This window comes from Panthera uncia, chromosome B1 (assembly GCF_023721935.1).
Source record: "Panthera uncia isolate 11264 chromosome B1, Puncia_PCG_1.0, whole genome shotgun sequence".
Lineage (NCBI taxonomy): Eukaryota > Metazoa > Chordata > Mammalia > Carnivora > Felidae > Panthera > Panthera uncia.
In genome coordinates this window covers 168,934,358-168,958,909 of record NC_064811.1, presented here as the reverse complement: position 1 = coordinate 168,958,909, position 24,552 = coordinate 168,934,358, and the positions used below count along the sequence as shown (strand labels likewise).

The 24,552-nt window shown below is 39.9% G+C and overlaps 1 protein-coding gene across 3 annotated transcripts in view; it reads right to left on the bottom strand.

Annotated features, from left to right (window-relative positions):
• Positions 1–267: 267 nt before the first annotated feature.
• CDCA2 (cell division cycle associated 2) overlaps positions 268–24,552 on the bottom strand; it is a 54,875-nt gene continuing 30,590 nt past the window's right edge. For 2 of the 3 annotated variants that reach the window (XM_049631604.1, XM_049631606.1), the window contains exons 11-15: positions 21,968–22,046; positions 20,570–20,658; positions 19,523–19,660; positions 9,061–9,232; positions 268–7,238 (exon numbers count right to left, since the gene is read on the bottom strand). In XM_049631604.1, the coding sequence (XP_049487561.1) occupies positions 6,040–7,238; positions 9,061–9,232; positions 19,523–19,660; positions 20,570–20,658; positions 21,968–22,046 (1,677 nt within the window). In that variant the 3' untranslated portion in view covers positions 268–6,039. The remainder of the gene's footprint in view (positions 7,239–9,060; positions 9,233–19,522; positions 19,661–20,569; positions 20,659–21,967; positions 22,047–24,552) is intronic. The other variant, XM_049631607.1, reaches the window with a different exon arrangement.

The following is a 24,552-nucleotide window of genomic DNA, read 5'->3' as shown; positions in this document are numbered from 1 at the left end:
CATTCACAATTTCTTTTTTTTTTTTTTTTAATTTTTTTAAATGTTTATTTTTGACAGAGAGAGAGAAAGACAGGGCATGAGTGGGGGAGGGGCAGAGAGAGAGGGAGACACAGAATCTGAAACAGGCTCCAGGCTCTGAGCTGTCAGCACAGAGCCCGACGCTGGGCTCGAACTCACAGACTGCGAGATCACGACCTGAGCCGAAGTCGGACGCTCAACCGACTGAGCCACCCAGGTGCCCCATACATTCACAATTTCTACCCTAAGTGTCGAATCCACGCTTTGTCCAGATTTATTCATAGCTTAGAACATAACGGGAAGTTAAGAAAAATACTAAAACAAACACGTGTAGGAGATGAAGCCAACTTACATTGCCACGTCTCAGCCAACAGTTACAAAAATCACAAAACAATGACAATAATTACATTTGAATACAATATGCCTTTTTGGATCCCCATTCCTCTAAAACTCCTGTTAGTGAATTTTGTTGAAGCATCTCTTCTTCCAGAAAGACAGCAAATGTACCTGATCTCAAGTTGGTGCCACTTCAGGGTTGAGAGGACCAGGACGTTCCTTCGTAATCAATCACCTTGGACCATACTTCAGCCCTAGAGAAAACTGAGCATCTTGAAGGCAGTGATCACACTAGAGATTAATGCCTGGCATACACATTACTGAATCCACAATCTGCCTACCTGGGGTGAGGTGCTGCAGGGAAATCTTCCCAAGTTACGAAATAATTCTCAAGTGTAAGGGTAGTGACAGTTTTTATACGAAAGCCAAACCTAGTAAAATCCTTATTTATGAGGAGAAATGAATCAGACGTATAATTTAGTAATTTTTAGCAAACGTTTTTGACCCTTATTTTAATTCCACTCTGTTTTCTGGCTGATTTTATACGGTAGTGTTCAAAAAGAATGCTTTCTCAATGACTAAGTCTCACAGTGGTTCAGGGTGGCCATCTTGAATCATGAACAGTAGCAAACTAGTTTGCAAGAACACTGGGATGAATGTATACGGACTCAAGGAAGTTGGTTTCATTTCTGATAGCTTATTATGGATTCTTTGCTCCAAATGGTATTGCAGGTCTGGGTATAATTGTAGGCTACAGATAGAATTGGTAGGTCAATCTTTTGCTTCTACTGGCCTCCCTCACCAAAAGAACTTGAAACATAAACTATGACAAAAACAAAAACAAAACAAACCAAAAAACCCCACAAAAAAACATAGTTAAGAGACACAAACATAAAAAGCTTTCCACAGTAATCAAGATGTTGTGATGTTGGTTTTAGAACAGACGCACAGATCAATGGAACAGAGTAAGGTCCAGAAATAGATCTGCACATATAAGGTCAACCAATTTTAACAAAAGTGTCACTGAAGTACAACGAAGAATGCATAATCTTTTCAACAAATGGTTAATAATTTCCATTAAAAACAAAATGAAACAGGGGCGCCTGGGTGGCTCAGTCGGTTGGTTAAGCATCCGACTTCGGCTCAGGTCATGATCTTGTGGTTCATGAGTTCGAGCCCCGTGTCGGGCTCTGGGCTGACGGCTCAGAGCCTGGAGCCTGCTTTGGATTCTGTGTCTCCCTCTCTCTCTGCCCCTGCCCTGTTCATGCTCTGTCTCTCTCTCTCTCTCTCAAAAATAAATAAACATGAAAAAAAATTTAAAAAAAAAAACGAAACAAAAAAACCCCTCACCTTACATGCTATACAAAAATTAAAGTGGATCTAATACCTGAGAGCTAAAACTGTAAAACTTCTAGAAAAAAATTAAAGAAAATCCCTGCGTTCTTAAATTAGGCGAAGATTTCTTACATAAAACGCAAAAAGCAAGCGCCATTAAAGAAAAAAAAAAAAAAACAACTGCTAACTTAGATTACACCAAAGTTAAAAGGCACTGCTAAGAAAATAAAGACAAGCAAGACACGGAGAGGGGAAAAAAATATTTGCAAGACACATAGCCAATAAAGAATCTGTATCCAAATATACACAGAACTCTTTCACTCAATAGGAAAACATCAACAGCTACAAAAAAAAAAGGTGGGCAAGAAATGTGAATAGATGCTTCACTAAAGAGGATATAAGGATGGCAAATAAGCCCAAAAAGGGATGTTCTACATGACTAGTCATTAGGGAAATATACATCAAGACCACAATGAGCCACTACCGCGCAGATATCGGAAGGCCTTAAATGGAAACGGCAGGCGACATCAGGTGCTGGTGAAAATGCAGAGCACCGACCGTGCTACAGGTGAGAATACACAGAGGTGCAGCCGCTGTGGAAAAGCCTGGCGGTTTCTCAAAATGTTGAACATATCCCAACCATACATGCCAGGAATCCCCACTCCTAGGTATTTACCCAAGAGGAATGAAAACATGTCTATAAAAAAAAAAAAAAAAAAATCCACATGTGAATGTTTATAGCAGCTTTATTTGTAATAGTCTAAAACCAAACAATGCAAAAATACCCACTGACTGGTGAATGAGTAAAGAAACTCGGTACATCCATTAAACAATAGTACTTAGCAATAAACAGGAATCAAGTACTTGGGACATCAAACATGGATGAACATCTAAAGCATTCTGCTAAATTTCCAAAAGGACAGATCCAAAAGGAGAGAACTCTTCTATCCATTTATAGGACAGTGTGGAAAAAGCAAAACTAGACAAAGGACAGAAATCCGATAAGGGGTTGAGGGAGGAGGACTGACCACAAAGAGGTAAGAGGAAGTCTTCTTGGGTGACGGAAGCGTACCGTTACTTTGGTAGCGGTTATATGACAGCATGAATTTGCCAACATTCAAACTGTGCATTTAAAAAAGGTAAGCTTCACTGCAGGTTACTACAGTTAATTACACGTCAATAAACCTGGCTTCAAAAAAAATTCCTTCGGGGTGCCTGGGTAGCCCAGTTGGTTAAGCGTCTGACTTCGGCTCAGGTCATGATCTCACAGTTCGTGGGTTGCAGCCGCGCGTCGGGCTCTGTGCTGATAGCTCAGGGCCTACAGCCTGCTTCAGATTCTGTGTCTTCTTCTCTCTCTCTCTCTTTCTCAAAAATAAAATAAACATTAAAAAAAAAATTTCTTTCAATCTGAAGCATGAATGAGGCATTCCTCACCCTCAATGCCACAGCTTACGTGCCAGTGGGGGCAGCGAGAGAAAATGGAAGCAAAGTGGCAGGAGAAGAGTCTAACAGAAGGTAAGGGTCGATGCCAAAATCCTTATAAAAGGACTTTATCAGGTATGAACTACAGGACGTAACTTGATGCCCATTTAGTTTTAATTTCAAGGAATTTACCTTACGGACGTTTTCACACAAGCCCACTGTGGCATTATTTTCAGTAACAATAAAGTGGAGACAACTAGCATCCTTTAGGAAGCAGACGGCTAACTAAATACTAGATATTCAGAAGATACAACTGAAGGAGAGCTAAGGATCTCCGTACTAACACCGAAGTGTACTGGGTATTTTGTTGAATACAAAAATTCAGCTGCAGAATGGCACAGTACAGCGAGCCCATCGGAAAACAACAAAACCTATACTCGTGTTTACACAGGCAAAGATCTGGAAGACTTACAGGCCAGTTGTTAAGGGTGTTTACACAGAAAGCTGGGAAGAGGAAGGTGTGGCTGTAGGATGCTTGCACCAGGGGAATGAACAGTATTTAATTGTGTACAGTTCTCTACTTTCTTCACTAGACACATAGTACTCTCGTGATAAGAATGAGTGAAAATAACAGTTAAAGAGAAACACCCGCAACAACAATGAAGGGCTGCCTGGGCTTTAAAGGTAATGTATACAGATGTCATGCTGCCATCTTCTGGAACAAACAAGGATCTACAGCAGCAGGGAAAGATTCACGGACTTTTTAAGCCAAAATGTCAAGGGTTACTGCAGTAAAAGATAAGGCAAGGGCAAACTACTGAAGCCCTGTTTCTGATTTAGCCATTAATGAAAGAAATAGCTAAAAACAAGCAAGCAGGAACAAATACTTAATTTGAAATGATTAACTCCTCACAAAACGTAGGCTACAAATGAGACAGTGGATAAGATCATGTCCAAATTGCTTTGGTTTCTCAGACCTCTTCTTTTTTAGGAAAACTTCCTCTTTGTTATTTACAAATATCAACAAAACAGTTATGCTGAAACATTCTGAAACCAACAAAACTTGTAAAGTATGTACATTTTTAAATGGAGATGCTACAAAACGAGAATTTTACATTTGAAAACTTAAGCCAAAACCCGCCACAGATCATTAGCACATTTTGAGAAATAAAACAAAGCATGTGAAATTCTTCAAATTCAAATACAACAGAGATCATACCTACAGTAAAAAGGAGAAAATAACAATCAGTAGTTTTATAGCCTTCACATTCGACAAAGGAGAACAAGTTTTTAAAAACCCTTCACGTCGTATGGTTCTGAAAGTTTTTTTTTTTCTTTTTAAATTACCAAGACCGAAAAGCTTCATAAGTAGTAAGTAGATTTTTTGTTTTTGTTTTCGTATTTTTTGGTTTGTTTTCACTGGTAGAGATTTGCCAACCATACCGAACTGTAATGGGGGGGGGGGGGGGGGGGGGAAAAGTCCATAAATAATTTATGTGTAAAGATAAAAGAATTTTTTAAACAATCCACCCTTTAGCAGAAGAAATTGGGGATCACTTTGAGTGTTAATGTAAAATACATTTAGTCTTTAGCAGCAGGAGTTCCAGACCTATTGGTGCCAAGAAGGTAACAAATAGTCTGTATCTAAGGCAGGGGAAATGGGCACTCAGCGGGAGCTTTCTTCCCTGTTGTGTTATTTATAGAGCGCTCTATTTGTTAACATGTTTCTGCTATCATGGAGAGGGAGAGTTTAATGATTTAGAGGATTTCAAAGACAATTGTTTAACGATACAATGATTTATGCGCACTCCCAAAGTCCAGATATATAGCAATTTAGATTTTCAAACTGCTGTCATCAAAGCAGCGGAGGATACTGCTGAAATGTAACTGGAGAATCCGAGACCAGGGATGGTACTCGACATCGTGAAATGCAGAAAACTGCTGGCAAAACACCACGTTAAAAAAGAAATCGGCCACCTCCCACCATGCTTCATGTTAGTAAACAAATTTTGCAAGGCCCTTTCGTAGGAAATTTCTAGATTTAAAAAAAAAAAAAAAAAAAAAAATTTTTTTTAATGGAGAAGCATGAATTAAATACCAAATTACTAATTTGGGATTTCTTGGAATAAATCCTAAATGTGACTAATTGGAATGATCTGGAGGATGATTTAACTACACTGCTCTGTTTTCCCCCAAAACCAATCCTGCACCTCCCGCCCCACAGGGCATATAAGAATCTTGTTTGAAAGACAAAATATTTTCACCTTAGTTATTTATAGACTATATATACTCAGTTTATAATGTTTGACTTGTAATATTCTGGTTACTAAATGAATTTTCCAATTTTGATTTTAACCTATTAATATAAAAATATTCATTTGAGATAGATGAAGCAAGTCATTAAAGCTTCTTAATTTTAAACCAACAAAAAAGTCTTATGATTTCCATCTTCCCTAATGGATAAAGATTTTTAACCAGCTTTTTCCGCAACATTTTAAAAACACATCTTTTCTCATTTCCTGGCAGTTTTTAACCTTGTATCACCCTTCAATTTTCATAAAATTCCATTTATCCTATCAATCTGTTTTTTCAGGTCTTCTCATCTAGACACAATGAGTCAATTTCAAGAGACAAATTTTGTTTCCCAACAGACTCCAAAGCTTCAGTCAACACGTACTAGTGAGAAACCTTCAGCAAACATGTGCTATTTGGGGAGAGAAGAACAGATTTAAGAGAATGTTTTCTTTTTGAATGAAGAAATCCCACTTACTTCTACTTACAGAGAGGTTCAAGTCAAATGATTTTATTTGAAATTTTGAACAGGGGAGGAGAGGCGGGGTGAAAGAAATGTTCTGAGCATGGGGTGGCTGGGGGGGGTTTACCTTCTCTGCGGCCCCGAACGTTCTTCAGGAAATGCCAGTTACCGCTTTAGTTCCCGACGTGCCCGACTCCTTGGACGTCCCTTAGAGAGCTCTCTCCGCTCTGGGGGAGAGAGCTTCTTCTCTTGCAGCATTTTGCCAGAATGGGACCTTTCACGTTCACAGGTGCGGACGTCCACAAGCTCTTCCTCCTCCTCCCAGGTAAACTGGCCGCACTGGCGGCCAAGCCCTCCCTGTCTTTACCCGATACGGGGGGTGCCGTGCTCGGGGTGTGTCCAGAAGACCTGGGGTCTTTACAGAGGGCCACGCTTTCAAGGCCTCTGCTGTCCACTGTGCATATTGTTCTCCTTTTCATTCTTTGGGAAGTGCAGGAAGCGGAAGGAAATGGAAGTGAGATCCAGACGAGCCCTTCCTCTTCCAGATCCTTCTGCAGCCTGGTGCTCCGTCTTACTTTTGTTTCCCTACTTGTTCTCTGAAAGGTCTGCTCTATGGAGTCGGATAAATCTTTATAGAGTTCAGAATTTTCTAAACCAATTTCTACAGGGCTGCTCACCAGGTAGGGAGGTTTGGGATTTCCGTTTTTTTCCGGATCGAAACTCTGGCCGCCAGAGTAACACATAGAGCGTCTTCTATGCTTCTTTCCTCCCCCGTTCATACCAGTGCTTTCACTCTCTGCGCAGCTGCTTCCCGAACCCTCACTCGGATTTGTACTTTCTTTCATATTGTCAAGGAAGACGTCTTTTTGTAAGCCAGACATTACACGTGTGGTCGGCGGTTTCCCTTCTGGAGCTATAACAGAGTCATCCTGCTTTTCATACTTTATGTTCACATCTTCTGAAATTTTAAAGATCTGAAAAAGGTTTTCCACATTTTGGCCAGCGGCAGCCAATTCCCGGGACGGCAGGATAATACTGGATCCCGCATCATCGGATGCCGGGACCTTTGAGGTCACAGAATCACAGGAAACACGACTGCTCTCATTCTCAGAGCCAGCTTTCAGGTCATTTTCACTTTCTGACTTAATTTCCGCTCTTGGAAGAGTTTTATGTTTACTAGCTTCTATGGTATTTATATCTAAATCTTGCTCTAAAGTAGCGTTAATAAGCGGCGAGGAACGTTTGGTGTAAGAGCTGCCGAGTGCAGACAGATCGTACTTATTAAAACCTTGACTCATCTGCAAATCTGGCTTCTGAGGCTTCCTTCGAGGAAGCTTTGCTTCTTGAAGTTCACCACTGGAGTCGAGATCATCTAGGGATGTGGAAGTAAGTTTACATCTCAGGAAAAAGTAACAGTGGAAATAAATGTTGACAAATCAAACAGGTGCCATACCGTATTCTGTGTTTTAAGCTTTCAAAACTAGCAAGACCTACAAATGCGACACTGTACCTGCCCCCATCTGGCATCAAGCTCTTTCTCTTTCAGTTCTTCCCCAAGCCACAGGTTAAGAAAATATGTATTTAATACGTGAGTGAATAAAGTACATGACCTCAGACCATGAAAATGAGAAGTGTATCTCAAATCGCTTCCTCTATTCTAATGTGCTTTCCACACTACAAGGTCAATTAGCATGAGGCAGCCATGTTTCCCATTGCCCGAAAAATGAATTACTGAAAACGGGCACCGCCATGCTTCTGAAACTTTTCTAGTAATGTTTCCCTTGAAAGAGAGGGAAAAGAAAACTTGGAATTTGGGGAGCGTTGAGGATTTAGCTAGAAGGGTACTTTTAAAGACACTCAGGTCTTATGCCCTGTGTTAAAAAATTAATAAAAACTGCACCGTACTCTCAAATAGAGCTATGTTTGTTACAGTATTCTGCCTTCCACCTCAGTGCGACTAAAAGTCATCCTCCAGGAACATATCCCAAGTGGAGGGTGTCCTGCATTTTTGGCGCATTGGGTTACACATCACACAGGTGGAAAAAACATCATCAAGGTTTTAAAGCTATGGAACACAGCCGAAATAAATTCAGGCTTTCGGTGTTCTAAACTTCAGTACTATTGGATGCCATCTCTCTTGTTATCTCAGGGAGTAAGGGTTTTAATTGGCCAGCCAAATGAATGTTAAAAAATGTTTTAAACGAAACTCAAAACTGTTAGTATCTATAAAACGTCAGCCGAGCCAAAAAGCTAAAAGTATTTCAATTTGAAAAGGTATGTATCCAGGACATGGGTACTCAACATCAGGTCACAGAAGCTAGAGATTATCGTAGGGTCCACTCGGTAGCAACCAAATCATGTCAGTTGGGCTCTTTCTATAACTTTAAAAGTTGAGGTTGATGTATTTTTTCATGAAACTGACAGACTGGAGAAGAAAGGCGGGGGAGGGAGGAAGAGAGAGAAAGGGGCAGGGAAAAAGGGACAGGGAGGGAGGGAAGATTTGCTTTAAACCCTTTCAACACATGAAACCACTGGTTATAGACAAAAAAAAAAAAATGCTTCAGGTATTTTTAAAAAGAAATGATCTAATAAGATTCTAGACAGAAAACCTATACTAACAGTCATTATTTAAACATCTTTGGGAAAACTCCTGACAGGAACTGGAGATACAATGAAAATAAGACTTAGTTTTCCATCTCAAGGAGACCGCAATTTGCAGGAGCGGGAGGCAGACAGAACATTATACGCTAGATGGTAAAGGTGTAATGCGAACAAAGAGCTTTCCTGGAAAAGCAGCCAGCACGGCTAAATCTTAAAGGATGAGCAGCATCAGGCCAGATTAAAAAGAGGTAGGGTTGCCAACCCCTGACCCAGGATGTACCACATCAAGGAGCTGGGGCTGGAGGTAGCTGTGTCCGTTTAACTTCTGTGCTTTCCTGAAGTTCCGAAGTAGGCAGAAGCCAACAGTCTTAGGGTGGCATATACCTTATTCATCCTTGAAGCTATTATAAATCCTACAGGTACACTGCAAATGGAATGCAGGCTACACATATCTGATGACTGACAAAGACAGCGATTTTTAAAATCGCTGGGAAAGTTGCTATTTTTATTTGTATGCTCTTTACACAGTGAACGGGAAAAGGGGGACAAGGTGGTGGAGAGGATAAAACCTAAACAGGAAAAGAACAAGATACCTGAACGCATCGTTCTGGCGCCTGGGGCAGAAGGCGTCATCTCCGAGACCTCAGGCAGCTCGGGAATAGGACTTAGGAGCGGCTTCTTGGAAGCGATGTCTCTTTCCCCGTATAAAGACTTTTGAATACTTTTCTTTCCCTTTGCTTTCTTCTTTCTGCAACTTTTTAAAGCCTGTGAAGATGTATTAAGACGCAGTAATTGAGAAAGATGTCACGCCGTATACAATTTTGAGCCTTTAATTTGTACAGAAAAACTTGAGACCAGTTATTCCGTTGAAAATTTTAGAAATCTGAGTCAGGCATGGAGGGCTCGGTAGCTTACACAAAGTCAAATAAAATATAAAGAACTCAATTTACAGACTATATGATAACTAACGGTCTACGTTTCCATAAAACATTTGCCCAAGTAAGTTCTGGATTAGATGCTCTAGAGTTGACAGACTTAAGACAGGAGATAGGTGTAGCTAGGCTATCGTTAGGATGACTCAGGATTAGCCTAGAATGACTTATCTACTAGAACCTATGAGGGGCTGTTTTCTGCTCACACGTTTAGATGAAGAAACAATAGTTATGTACATAAAGGTTATGTAAAAGTGAAAGATAACACAAAGCTGGCCGAGCTGCTTCAAACATTAATAATCAAGATTAAAATGAATAGGTCAAGGGGTGCCTGGGTGGCTCCATCGGTTTAAAGTCCTACTCTTGGTTTTGGCTCAGGTCACGAACTCACACTTCATGAGTTCGAGCCCCATGTTAGACTCTGCACTGACAGTGTGGAGCCTGCTTGGGATTCTGTCTCCTCCTCTCTCTGCCCCTCCCTGACTTGCTATCTCTCTCAAAATAAATAATAAAAAAAACATTAAAAAATGAATAGGTCAAAAATAAGATGGGTTTTAACAAGCATAAGTAGAAGAGGGACAAAGGAATGGTAATAACTGGTGGAAAACACGTGGGTTTCTATACAAATTAAAACTGTTCTAATAATATCCAGAATGTAGTACTGAATTCAATTTTGACTGCCATATTAGCAAGTGAGAATTAATGTTCTCTGTTAAAAAAAAAAAAAAAAGCTTCACATGGAGAAGACCTCAGGGAAACTCAAACACTGTGTTGAAATAATAGATTATTATGAGCAAACAGAAATACACTCAATGCGATCATATTGGAGAGAACCAGACTTTAGGTTAACATAAGGAATGTGTTTTTAGCCATTAAAGCTTCCAGAAAATGCAATCCATTGAAACATTTATTGAGAAACCACTCTGTGCAGGTAATGACTTGCTAGGTAGAAGATACAAAAACAGGATGTGGTCTTTAGGGGGCTCACCATCGAACAGCAAGTAACTATTATTGATACATATACACGATGTCAGACTCTATATGGACTGAGACAGGTCCCTGGCCTCCAGAAGGCTTAACACTGCTCCACAAAGCAGGCAAGGAGGCCCTTGTATGCAATGAGTAGGAGCCTGAAAACAATGAAGGCTAACTGCACAGTGACTCAGGGAGTGACGACATTCGATTTTACATTTAAAGAAAGATCATTTGGGTGAAAATATAGAAACTAATGATGTGATGGATGATATTCAAGAGTACAAAAATGGCACAGAACTGCATGTTCCTTGAGAGATCTATAGATATCCTGTAAAAACAAAACAAAATAAAACATTCCATGGAAAAATAATTTTAGAACTGTACAAGATAAATGTTCCTCTTGGTGATTTGCAATATATATTTACCATTAAATTCTCTGAGAAGTCCCTCAGTATAAATAATCTCTATACACATTAGGAAAATACCGGGTTAACTATTTTTCCACGAAAAATTTATTTCTATGGAACATCTGTTGACATTCCATGGGACAGTTGGGGAAATGAAAGCTTGGTCAGTGGATGTGGAAACCAGGAGAAAAATCTCGGGCTCCACAGAGGAACTGCAAAAGAGAGCAGATGGCCTTCGGTGCTGGATGCCTGACGTTGCCACCTACCTGCCCTATGATCTTAGGCAAGTCACCCCACCTCTCTGTACCTCATTCTCCTCTGCAAAATGGGAACCACAGAAAGCTGTGGTGAGCGCTGAGTTAACATAAATGAAATGGTTAAAATAAGGCTTGATCCATACACAGAAAAGAGCTATGTGTCAGCCATTCTTGGTCTTTTAAATTCCTTCCTGATATGAAGAGAATTGACACGGGGGGAAATATTTTTAGTATCAAATTATGCTTGGTATTACAGTGTGACAGACACAGGCCCTACACAGTCAGTGAATACGCTGCAGTCAATGTCACCTGGTTATGACCTCTAGAACAGTTTCTGATTCATAGGTACAAAAAATACCCTGTTGGCAGGATTTGGGCCATCTCTGTCTACATAAAACGTCTTCAGTCCCTGCAACGCTGCCTGACACGTAACGACTTCCCAACAAACAGGTATGAACAAATGGATGAATAAATGTAGAATGAAAAGGTATAGGTAAACTTCGTAAAATTTGCTACACGTGATGATAGCTTTCTCATGGTCACGGGCCAAGAGAGGTGCAGCGCCCAAAGACGGGACTAAAGGCTAAAGCACCTGTGCTCTGTCGGGGACACACGTCTAGCACTGCCTAGCTTACCTGCAGAGGCTGGAACCGTAACAAAATTCAATTTTACTCCAATACAAAAGCCTTGCTTATATGGTAACAGCGAAGTCACCTGTGGCTGGAATTTTAGGGAAGACATTAATGTGCAAACAGGATGGTTTATGACCTGAAGCAGAAAAAGGACAGCTGAAGGTATGGACCCCCAAAGTGACTTCGTTTACTTTAGAATCACCAGTATTTCGTCTCAGATAGTAAAGGAGGTCTCGACACGGAAGCAGAAACTTACTATTTGCACAGGTACTTAAGTTGTTTCCTGTGAGTAGCTTTAAAATTATTTAAAAATAATTCATGGGCTACGACCCAGCAATAGCACTACTAGGAATTTATCCAAAGAATGCAAAAATGCTGATTCACAGGGGCAGACGCATCCCCACGTTTACAGCAGCGCTATCGACAACAGTCAAAGTATGGAAAGAGTCCAAATGTCCACTCACTGATGAACGGGTTAAGATGTGGTATATAGGGGCGTCTGGGTGGCTCAGTTCAGTTGAGCATCGGACTTTGGTCCAGGTCATGATCTAGCAGTTTGTGAGTTTGAGCCCCGCATAGGGCTCTGTGCTGACAGCTTGGAGCCTGGAACCTGCCTGAGATTCTGTCTCCCTCTCTCTCTGCCCCTCCCCCGCTCACGCTCTGTCTCCTTCAAAGCTAAACATTATTTGGAAAAAAAGATGTGGTATGTACATATATATAATGGAGTGCTACTTGGCAATGAAAAAAAAGGAAATCTTGCCATTTCCAACAACGTAGTTGGAACTGGAGGGTATTATGCTAAGTGAAATAAGTCAGTCAGAGAAAGAAACACATGTTTCCAGTCATATGTGGAAATTGAGAAACTTAACAAAAGACCATGGGAGAAGAGAAAGAAAAAAATAGTTACAAACTGAGAGAGAGGCAAACCATAAGAGACTCTTAAATACAGAGAACAAATCGAGGGATAATGGGGTAGGGGTTTGGGGGGATGGGGAAAATGGGTGATGGGCATTGAGGAAGGCATGTGTTAGGAGGAGCACTGGGTATTGTAGGTGATGAATCACAGGAAACTACTCCCAAAGCCAAGAGCACACTGTATACATTGTATGTTAGCTAACTTGACAATAAATGATATAAAAATGAATACATAAAAATTAAAAAATAATAACAATAATTCATGGGGCACCTGGGTGGCTCAGTCGGTTAAGCATCCAACTCTTGATTTCAGCTCAAGTCAGGATCCCATGGTTTGTGAGTTTGAGCCCCGCATTGGGCTCTGCACCAACAGCACACAGCCTGTTTTAGATATTCTCTCTCAAAAATAAACATTTAAAAAGTATATATAGGGTGCCCGAGTAGTAGCTCAGTCAGTTAAATGTCTGACTCTTGGTTTCCATTCAGGTCACGATCTCACGGTTTCGTGGGTTCGGGCTCCACACTGGGCTCTGCAATGACAGTGCTGTGAAGCCTGCTTGGGATTCTCTTTCTCCCCCCCACCCTCTCTGCCCCTCCACCAGTGGCGCTGTCTCTGTCTTTCTCTTCAAAACAAATAAATAAACTTAAAACAATTTTTTTAAATCAAAAGTATACAGAATTCACGTACACGGCAACAAATCAAATTGTACAGGAAAGCTTATGATGAGAAGCACACACTTCCTTATCCCTGTTGTTTACTTATTGGTTCCATTTTTGGTTCTTACAGCTAGCTCCATCTTTCTAAATAAGAGGCTCCTGCTGTTTTTAACTTCTTATAATGGAAAATTTCAAACACACAACAGGTAGAGAGAACAGTATATTGAACCCCATGTACCCATCATCTAGCTTCAACAATTACTAACAGAAATCAGGATTCATTTATACTCCCCTTCCCTCAGATCCTTTTAAAGCAAATCCCACACATTACCTCATTTCATCTGAAAATCCTATAGTATCTGTAAGAGATAAGAGCTCCCTTTTTTTCCCATAATAAAGTGAAGTCTTTGATTACCTAGCATTGTATTTTATTGTTGACATTTTCCTTTTACAATGCAATTTTACCACACCCCAACTTTTTAAGACATAACTGACACAAAACATGTAAGTTTAAGGTATACTATGTAATGACGATGTATGTATATATCGCAAAAGGATTACCTTTTTTTTAATAACAACTACCATTTGGCAATAAAGGGCTCATACACACAACAACCTGGACAAATCTCCAGAGAATTGTGCTGAGTGAAAAAACAAAGCCAGTCCCAAGAAGTTACATAGAGTGTGATCACATTTACATAACATTACCAAACTGACAAACTTACAGACATGGAGAACAGATTAGCAATTGCCAGTCAAGATGGGGGAAGTAGACAGAACTACAAAATGGCAAGAAGAGATCCCTGTAGCGATGGAAATCCTCTGTATCTTGACTGGGTTGATATTTTCCTACGTGACACTACACAAGTTATACATGTTGTCATTGGGGAAAACTGGGCAGAAGGTACTTGGGAGATCTCCGTAATTCTTGTGACAACAGTATAAATATCTAAAATGATCTCAAAATAAACAGCTGAAACACAAAGAACAAAGACAACAATTTTCCCTAATATTTCATTTCCTCAGAGATCAAATTTCTCTAATTGGCCCATAAATGTCTTCTTACAACTGTTCAAATCAGGATCCCAAAAAGGTCTTCACACATTTGCTTTGTTGACAGATCTCTTTTACTCTATGGTTCTTTCTTTCTTCCCTTGCCATTTATTTGATGAATAAGCTGAGGCATCGGTCCGGTAGACTTGGCCAAACTCTGGATTTGGTTGACTACAATCATGGTGTCTTGAGTTTCCTCTACCTCCTATACTTCCTAAAAAATTGGTCATTAGATAGATCTAGGCTTGATTAGATTCAGCTTTGTTTTTTTGTTTTTTTTTTGAAAAGAACATCTCATGGATACCTCTAGGCTTCCTCATTGCACTGGAAGGCCCATATTCTCTCCCCTGTGACACTGTGATTGACCAGTGGGCTCAGGTGTTCAGTCCAATGCACCCATTATGCCCCTCCATCAGCCTTCCATCTAATGATTAACAACTTTCATGAATGTGTTTTTATCTAATGGTAGAAATTCTCCTATAAATAACTTTACCTCATCAACTATTTGTTCACCTGAACTTATTTTCCAGTTTTCACAAAAAGGAGTGGGTGTCCTAGACAGCTTCCAAGGTGACTTTTGAGATTTTTTTAACTATTATGAAGCGTTTTTTTCAGATTTGAAGTCTGTGTTTCAATCCACCGCAATTTTTGTCTGATAGTCACATTGTCCCACTTTTGGTCAGTGGAGCCCCTTTGAGACAGTCTGATGTCCTTTCTCGTGGCCCCAGTGGTTTAAGCTTCCTTCGTTGGACACTGGTACAGACCCAGGCTCATTTCCTACAAGTGCTGTTTAGAAATCTGAAAGCAGCCATTTCACTGATCAATTTTAGCTGAAAATGGTATTAAGGAATGCCAATCTAGGGGGACACCTGGGTGGCTCAGTCGGTTAAGTGTCTGACTTCAGCTCAGGTCATGATCTCACGGTCCGTGAGTTCAAGCCCCGCGTCGGGCTCTGTGCTGACAGCTCAGAGCCTGGAACCTGCTTCAGATTCCGTGTCTCCCTCTCTCTCTGCCCTCCACCTCTCCCCCGCCCCCCACCAGCTCCCACCCTGTCTCTGTCTCTCACAAATGAATAAACATGAAGAAAAAAAAGGCAATCTAGGGGTGCCTGGGTGGCTCAGTGAGTTAAGCTTTCGACTGCTGATTTCAGCTCAGGTCATGATCTCAGGGTCATAGGATCAAGCCCTGAGTCCAGCTCTGGGCGGGGCATGGAGCCAGCTTAAAGATTCTCTCTCTCTCTGCCCCTTCCCCTGCTAAGAAGGAAGGAACTAAGGAAGGGAAAGAGAGAGAAAGGGAGGTTGAGACAGAGACAGAGACAGAGAAAGAGAGGAAGGAGGAGAAAAGAGATGAAAAGAAAGGGCAATCTAGGTGTCAGAGGTGCTCACTGCCAGGAAATCTTTTGAAAAGAAAAAAGACATGAGTCCAAACTGATACTTCCAATTCAAATTCTGCCTCACAAGGTTCTGAATTTGATTTTAACAGCCATAGTGCTTGCTACGGCCAGGCACTGTTCTAAGCATTTTACATGTATTAACTCATTAAACGCACACAAGAAGCCTCACAAATGATGTACCGTTCTTACCTTTATTTTAAAACCAACAGAGAAATCAAGAATCTTTCCCGCCATTCCACTGGTGGGAAGTGGTCAAGCCAGAATTTAGAACCCAGGTTGTCTGCTCCAGAACCTGCAAGGTTAACCCCTCTACTGTAATGTTAATGCCCTCGTTTCCACCTTCTCTACCCACTTTCTCACCTTCTGCTAGTAGCTACATTTGGATCATCGTCTTGCATGACAATCAAGTCCTTAAAGCTTTGCCCTTAGCTGAAAACAAATAGCATTTACGTTATCACTGTGTAATAAACGTTTTTCATCGCTCTGCCAAGGACAACGCTCGCATTCCTCTCCCGGGGCGCCTCCTGTAGAGGATTCCTAGCACTAGAAAACATACTTTTTTTTTTTTTTAATATAATTTATTGTCAAATTGGCTCACAATAAATAAATAAATAAATAAACAAACTTGAACACAAAAATAAATAAACAAAAGGCCAACTGAGGGGCACTTGGCTCAGTGGGTTAAGCATCTGACTCCGGCTCAGGTTATGCATGATCTCACGGTCTGTGAGTTTGAGCCCCGTGTCAGGCTGTGTGCTGACAGCTCGGAGCCTGGAGCCGGCTTCAGATCCTGTCTCTCTCTCTCTCTGCCCCTCCCCCATTCGTGCTCTGTTTCTCTCTCTCAAAAATAAATATTAAAAAAAAAAAAACACCATACTTTTCCTTAACACTACTTTATTGCTTGAAATCACACTAACGTTTGCTTTGTACTTACTCCAAAACGTTTATTTGAAATGGCACAGGGAAATAATTACCTTTCTTTTTGCTCCTGATACAACACACCTTCCACTTTCTCCATCATAGGTCTTTTTGCTTTTCTCTCCAGAGAACTTCTCCCTAGAGCACCCTTTCCTCTTGCTCCAACCTGGACTGGTCGCTCCTCTCTGCTGGCCGAACGACCGTGTTTAGAAACTTCTCTCGAACTGCTCTTCTGTACTATGAGAGCCATTGTGTTCTGAACTCGACCTAAATAGTCCTTTTCTCCACTCTGCCAAACCCCCTTTCTTTTGACAATGTCTCCCCTTCTCTTCTCCTGTTCTGAGATACCTATGTAGTCTCCTAGATTCGGCTTTCATGTCTCTTCTTACTTGTTTCTCTTTCGCTCTACCTTCTTGGGAAACGTTCCTTAACTTCATTGTTTAGTCTTTAGCCAACAGCTAAATTTTACATATTTAACGATACTTCTTCCTCTGCTCCTCTTTGACAGCATCCCCTTCTTAGTTTTATGCAGATACTTGATTAAATCTGAAGTGTATGGGAACATTTTTCTTTTTTGAGGAAGTTTCCTTCCATTCCCGGAATAACATCTCTTTCTGGGGTCAGGTTTTCAGCTTTTAAATATTACGTCTTTTGTGCTCTTGTTTCTCCTCAGTTGTCTGATTTTACAGAAGAGACAGGATACATTGGCCTGAGTTTCTTCTGCTTTCCAGCTGTCTCTTTCCTGCATGGAAATTCTATTAGGAACCGGGGCGAGGTGGGGTGGGGTGGGGCAGGGCGGGGTGGGGCAGGGCAGAATGGGGAGTGTCAATCTTAGGCTTTGCTTTAGGGCAAAAGCAGGCTGTCAAGACTGTTGGACCTTATCTAAAGGCCAGAATGAGGGCTTTCACCTGCATGATGTCCGTCCTTCTGAGATGGGAGAACAAGGAGGGAGAAGGCGGTGAGGTGCTAACTGGTGCAGGCCGTCTCCATTACTGTTTCCCACTCTCGCCACCACTCTGTTTATGGGGCCCAGAGTCTTCTGGGATCTCTATGGGCAAGCTGGCTCCTAATGGCTCTCTGGCTCCCTCTGAGCACATTCTGGGCTGTAAATTTACCTCTTTCTTCTGTCAGTGTACCATCATCCACTGTCTTCTAGAGATTCACTGAAGGCTGTCATCTGTTGGGTAATATCCCTCCTCACTTCCTTCCTCTTCTCACTGCTATTCTTAGTCTTTTGATTCTATCAATTATTTTGATTCTGCGGGGTCCCGAGAGGGGTTGAAACAAACTTTACTGCTCAACCCTCCTTGAACTTTCTGACTATTGATTTTATGTGAAGAAGTATGCGTACATTCTTTGTAACAGTGCTTTGTAAAGAGTATGAAGAAAATCAATTTCTGATGCAATAATATAAGATGTACATGCATATTTATGAACTTAGGTTTATTTTTTTCAGCAAGGGGATCTCTCAATGGAGTGTGACCTAAAAGAGGGACTGAGCCAGGAAAACTTCCAGTTTTTTCCTGGCTTTCCTAAATGGCAGATGTTTGGGCCATGTTTAAGCCAGTTTTTGTTGAATGGAACGGGATGGAAGTTTACTGACTGTTTTGCAGGGGGAGGGTGTTGGGGGAAAATTGGCGAGTTACTTTAGTTTTCAAAAAGTGGATACTGGAGGTGCTTACAGGATGGTTTAAGAAGAGAAGTCTACTAGGCTGCTCAACATGTTTCTAGATCAGAAAGATTTGGGAGGCACCAACCATGCTGCCTAGGACATCACCCAGAAAATATACAATTTGGAAAGGCAAAGAGTAGAACTCTAGGGAATACAAACTAAGGGTGGGTGAAAGAAAATAAACCTTCAACAGAGACTGTAAAGGCCGCTCTCAATTATGTCAAACGCTGCTGAGGCGGCAGGTTGTACCAGATTTTACTTACTAAGCTACTCAGTATCTTGGAAAAATACTTAAAGGGAAGAGGTAGAAAATGATACACCAGACTTCAGGTAATACCTGGAACTATGACTCTACCTTAGGAGCACTGTGTGAGTCTCTCCAGCAGCAGTGTTAGATGGGAGAGGGGATAATGGATTAATCCAGAGTTGAAATGGAATGAAAAGGGGCAGAGAACTGAGGTTACCGACAAGAGCTGGTGAAACAGCTCACGCGGTTTGGGGCGAACAGGAAACACAGGAGATGACGGGATGCCTGCCTGCTGGAGGGTACACAGAGGGGCCAGAAGACCGCTGGTACCGGACGAGGGACGTGAGTAAGGGAATGAGGAGGCGGGATGCGCCGGCAGCCGGGGGTCGGGGAACGGGACATAGAACATGTACTACTGGAAGTGGGACGGGTACTAGCAAGCTGCGGGCGGGGTGTGGCAGAGGAAGGTCCGGATCACCCAGGTGAAAGGGGTCTGGTGACTGGGTTAAGGTGCTGCACTCGCTATCCCTGACGAGACAGTGAAGTCACCTGAGCCAGCACAGGCCTTGAAGTGTCGAGAAAGACACAGAGTCAGTTTCTCAATTCTTCCTTAAACATGGGGAAGAGATTGAGCCAGCCACTGGCAGAAGCAAAGCCACACAAGCGGCAGGTGGTCCACTCACCTTTGTCTAAGAAATTGGAGGAATCCTCTCAAAGGCTGAGGTTGGATCAGATTCAAAGGGAAAAATCAACTTAACATTTGAGTGCCAACATTTTACTGGGCTAATATACGTAACACAACGACGAAGATACAAAAACGGTCCTCGGGTAATTATAACTGAGTACATAATTGCTTATGGTCCTTTCTATTCTGTGATGATTTTAATACTCTCGGTCCAATGTTAACTGGAAAAAAATTTCTTTCCATGCTTTCCTAACCATACAACAAAGAAACATACCACTTCTATTCTTATTATGTCTTTCAACACACACTTACTTGGTTCTTTTTAGGACGCACTCTTTCTGTGTGTTTGCTTTCCTGAGATTTCCTCCTATTAATTTTCTTTTCTTTACAAGGCTGAGCTTCTGTATGAAGTAAGTTGCAAACCTCCTCTTCTGCAAAAGTGATCAATTGCTATAAAAAAATTTAAAGTAGGGATAACCATAAAGCAGTTACATTTTGATATGTTTTCCACATTTATTTGTCCTCCCACACTACTTCTACCGTTTTATATCCCAGTTCCTCTTAATTCACAAATTCCATTAGAAGTATTTTAACCAGCTTAAACTCGCATGGGGGAGAAAAGGAATTACCAATTTCTGATCTTATTAAACACAGACCCAAAGAAGCATATGCATTCTGCCCATTAAGGAAGAAAAAAAGTTTAAGATTAGTTGATTTACCTATTTACCAAATATGTATTAAGCATCTATAATTTAGCAGCTAACTGCTGTTGAGTTATGAGGGGAAAGATGCATTTAGATGATCTAAATTTGAATTCTGGCTTTATCACCCAACAGTATCAGCGAAAAGCCCTATAATGGTAATATTATATATTTATGAATTTAAATAAAAATCCAGCTTTATCTAATTATATAATAAAACAGGAAAAGACACACATTCAATGGGAGTTATGCTGCTACTAGAAAGTGTTAAAACCCAGTGTTAAAAACCAAAATGAAATATTTTTGTAAAAAGGTATAATTATGCCATTTTCTGGCTCTGTTATTTACAAGCTACTCTTCTCCACTGTGTACCTCAATAAAATTCATAAAACCACACAGATCCTAAAGAAACATTCCAAACAGATTACCTTCCACATAACACAAATTCTGATAGCATCTTGTTTTACCGTATTTTTCTTCTAATAAAATTAAAATCAAATCAGAAAAAGAGCATTACCGTGGTGATATGCTACGTAGGTATTAACTGTTAATGAATGCAATCAAATCAAGATTTTACCCATAGTAATTTGACCATAAAAACAAAAAATCTATAGTAAGATTTAAAAACAAATATACTATGCCAAATACAAACACTTACACTTCTTCGGTTAGAGGCCCGTGTGATTCTACCAACTTTATGGGAGGCTGTTTTCTCATGGTTATTTGAAGAACTAAAGGTATCAATGCCTGATGAGTAAGACACAAGCAAAATTAGGGTAGCTAAACAAAAAGTCGTAAGAGCTGTAATTTTCTGGATACACTGGGTACTCTTATGGATACCCACCTTTGCTTTTAGCATAACATAGTATCTAAGCATAAATAATTACCAAGAATAAATTTTGAGATTCAAAAACATGCTTTAAAATTTTAAGTTCCCTCAACACCCAGAAACCGTCACCACTTCCCACAGAGACAGCATATTACCCTAAGATAACAGATTAAATCATATTATAGGAAATACCATATTTTCACTGATGGCATCCATTTATCCCAAGCTACATTTTGTACAATAAAATTGCAATGAAGGGCATTAAGATTATCCTGAAAATAACTATTGTAGTTTACAAAATTCAAGTAATTTTTCATTTGACCACTTTTAATGGTGTAAATGAAAGGAAGTATAATGTGTGTTAAAGAGCACACAGTCTTTAGAATATGATAGACTATGCTTCCAAGCTTAGCTCTAAGTTCGCACTACAGGTCTTGGATTCTGCACCAATGAACCTGGTTCGTGTTGTCTAGCTAATGAGAAGCCACTAAAGGACTTTGATCAAGGGGGAGAGACACGAATAATGGTTCCCATCCTAAGTGCTTTTCCCATAACATTTGTCATCTAAGTCCCGGTTTGCCTTATCATGATCATAAAAAAGCCAGAGACCTTAAAAAGTGCATGTGTCCAAAAGGCCAACTTAATGTTGGTGAACAGGTCTGGATACTGAAAAAAGACCCATACGATCCGGATCACTCAACAAAAGGAGCCTACTACTGATAATTAAGACTTGAGAGGGCAACTCCACTGCCTGCAGTGACTTGAAAAATGGCACTACCTATCTATGGAGGTTCAATGTGGGTGATTAAAAGTTATGAGACTTGGATGGGCAAGAGGCTTCTTATAACCTTTTCTGTACTATTTATTTTTTTTATTTTTTTAATGTTTATTTATTTATTTTTTTGGAGAGACAGAGCACAAGCAGGGGAGGGGCAGAGAGAGAGGGAGACACAGAATCAGAAGCAGGCTCCAGGCCCTGAGCTGTCAGCACAGAGCCCAACATGGGGCTCAAACTCACAAACTGTGGGATCGTGACCTGAGCCGAAGTCAGATACTTAACCGACTGAGCCACCCAGGTGCCCCAATACTATTTGGTTTTTTAAACCAAACATGCATTATTATAATAAAAATAAAAATTTTAAAAGGGATTAAGGAGATTTAGTTTCATATTGACACATACTGAAAATGACACTTGTACGATTCTAAGATTAAAAAAAAAGTTACTACCTGAAAGAGTCTCAGAGATTGAAGACTTATTAAGAGGACTCAGAACGGCAAATGACACCTGAAGAGGTTCTATGTTTTCCTGAACAAAGAAAAACAAGAGCAGAAATCAGACATCCTTAAATTCAGTGGACGTATGTGCCCAAAAGAAAATAAGGACTTATTTTTGTAGGTGGAATTGTAATAAGCATAAAGATGAGTAACCAATAAAGGAGAAAAAGTCAAAGCAAAGATATTGGATATAAACACATATTATATAATATTTATCAATCTTTAATGAAACTAAGTTTATTAACTACAATCCAACAAATAAAAATAAAACATTAAGTGAAAGTAGCCATAATGATCCACTAACAAGTTACTCTTTGGTTTATTTAAAATCACACATCCTAACTTTAAAACAAATAGGGCATTCCATTAATAAACACAACCTAACATTTCAATATTATTCAGGGGAAATTCAGAGAAAATGGCACTATAAATGCAGACCCACATTGCTAATATGATGGTAGCTGTTGGTTTCTCATAGAAAAAACTTGTGACTTTGAAGAAACTTGTCTTTAATCATTAGTTTGGCATAGAGGTTTTTTTTGTTTTCCCCAGAAATGACCAGATGGCTTTTCTTAGTTTAATATGGTGCATTACAGCTTGTTTTTCAAATATTAAACCAACTTTGCATCTCTGGGTTAAATCTCACTTGGTCATGATGTAGTATCTCTACGTATTACATTCATGAGGATACTGGATTATAGTGTTCTTAAAAATGATTATGAAATACATATTTAAAAGGAAAAAAAAGAATGGAATGTTTACCTTTAATGAATACACATTTAATTCATGGAGTTGTAACTAGTGTTTTTAAATAGTTGTTCTTAAAAATTCTGAAAACTGAAAAAATCAAAAATAAAAAGATAATGTCTGACTACGGTGTCAGGTTAATGCTGACATTAATGAACTGGGAATTACTGCCACCTCAATTTGTTTGAAAAGAGTCTGCAAAATGAGGTCTTCCTTAAGTGTCTGGTAGAATTCAGTAGCAAAATCATCTGGACACACAGTTTTCTACGTGGAAAGGTTCTGACTACAACTGCAATTTCTTCAGTTGATATAGGGAGGATGAGGTAAGGGATTTCTTCTCAAGTGAGACTGGGTAGTTTGTGTTTTTCAAGAAATAGGTCTAGTTTATCTAAATTGTTGAATTTATTGGCAGTAAGTTTTTCATAATACTTCCTGATTATCCTTTTATCTGTATGAACCTTCTAATAATACCTGTTAGAATGTATAGTCACCGCTCATTCCTTATATTGGTAGTTGGAGTATCTTCCCTTTTCCCTGAACAGTCTGATCACAAGTTTACTCATATTATTGTTTTAGGGCATAATCTTTTTATTTCAATGACTTTTCTCTATTGCTTTTCTTTTTTACTTCACTGAGTTCTGCATTTATCTTTATTAAGTCCTTCTGCTTACTTTGGCTTTAATTGCTTTTGTCAGTTTCTTAAAGTGGAAGTTGAGATCACCAATTTGTCTCTTTATGTTGAAATACAGGCTTTATTCCCCTCTAAGCCTGCTTTAGGTGCATCCCATACATTCTTGTTGTTGTTTTGTTTGTTGTTTAGGGTTTACAGGGTTTAGGGTTTCATCTTTAACTTACACCACTTTGCGTACAGGTTAAAAATCCCTCCCAGCTTCCATACCATGTTACTTTTGTTGTATATTTCACTAACTAGGTTATAAACCAAACGATACACTAGTTATTCTTGCCTTAAACAATTTTTTATAGAGATTAAAGTGCTACATTCACCCACGTGTTTATAGCATTTTCAATGCTCTTCATTCCTTTGCTAGATTTCCATCTGGAACCATTCTCTTCCTGATGAAGGGACTTCCCGTAACATTTCTTTTAATGCTACCCTGCTACAGTAATGAATTCTCTCGGCTTCCATATGTCTGAAAAAGCCTGTTCTTCACCTTTGTTTTGAAATATAGTTTCACTGGATACAGAATTCTAGGTGGACAAGTTTTTGTTGTTGCTGTTATTTGGCTTTTGCTCCAAGTAATTAAGTACGTCTTCAAAAGATGCTGCTGTGTTGTCTTCTGGCTTGCATAGTTTCTAATTAGAGTTCTGCTGCCTCTCATATTGTTGTTTTTTATGTCATGTGTCTTTTTACTCTGGTTCCTTGCAGGCCATATATCACTGATTCTAAGCAATGATGTGTCTTTGCGTACTATTCCGTGTTTCCTGTGCTGGGAATTTGCTAGACTTCAGGATCTGTGAGTTTATCATTTTATCAAATTGGAAAATTTTCCATCATTATGTTTCAAACTTTTTTTTTTTTTCCCTGTTCTGTCTGATCTCTCTTCTCCTTTGGGACTCTAATTACATGTATATTATGCCACCTAAAATTGTCCCAGCTTACCAACTGCTCACTTTTGCTCATTTTTATTCTTTCATGCAAAATAATTTCTATTGTTGTATCTTTAAGTTTGGTAATCTTTTCTTTTGCAGTCTCTAATATGCTATTAATCTCATTCAACCTAATTTTCTTCCCAGAGATTATAATTTTCAGAGTTCAAGTTGGATCTTTT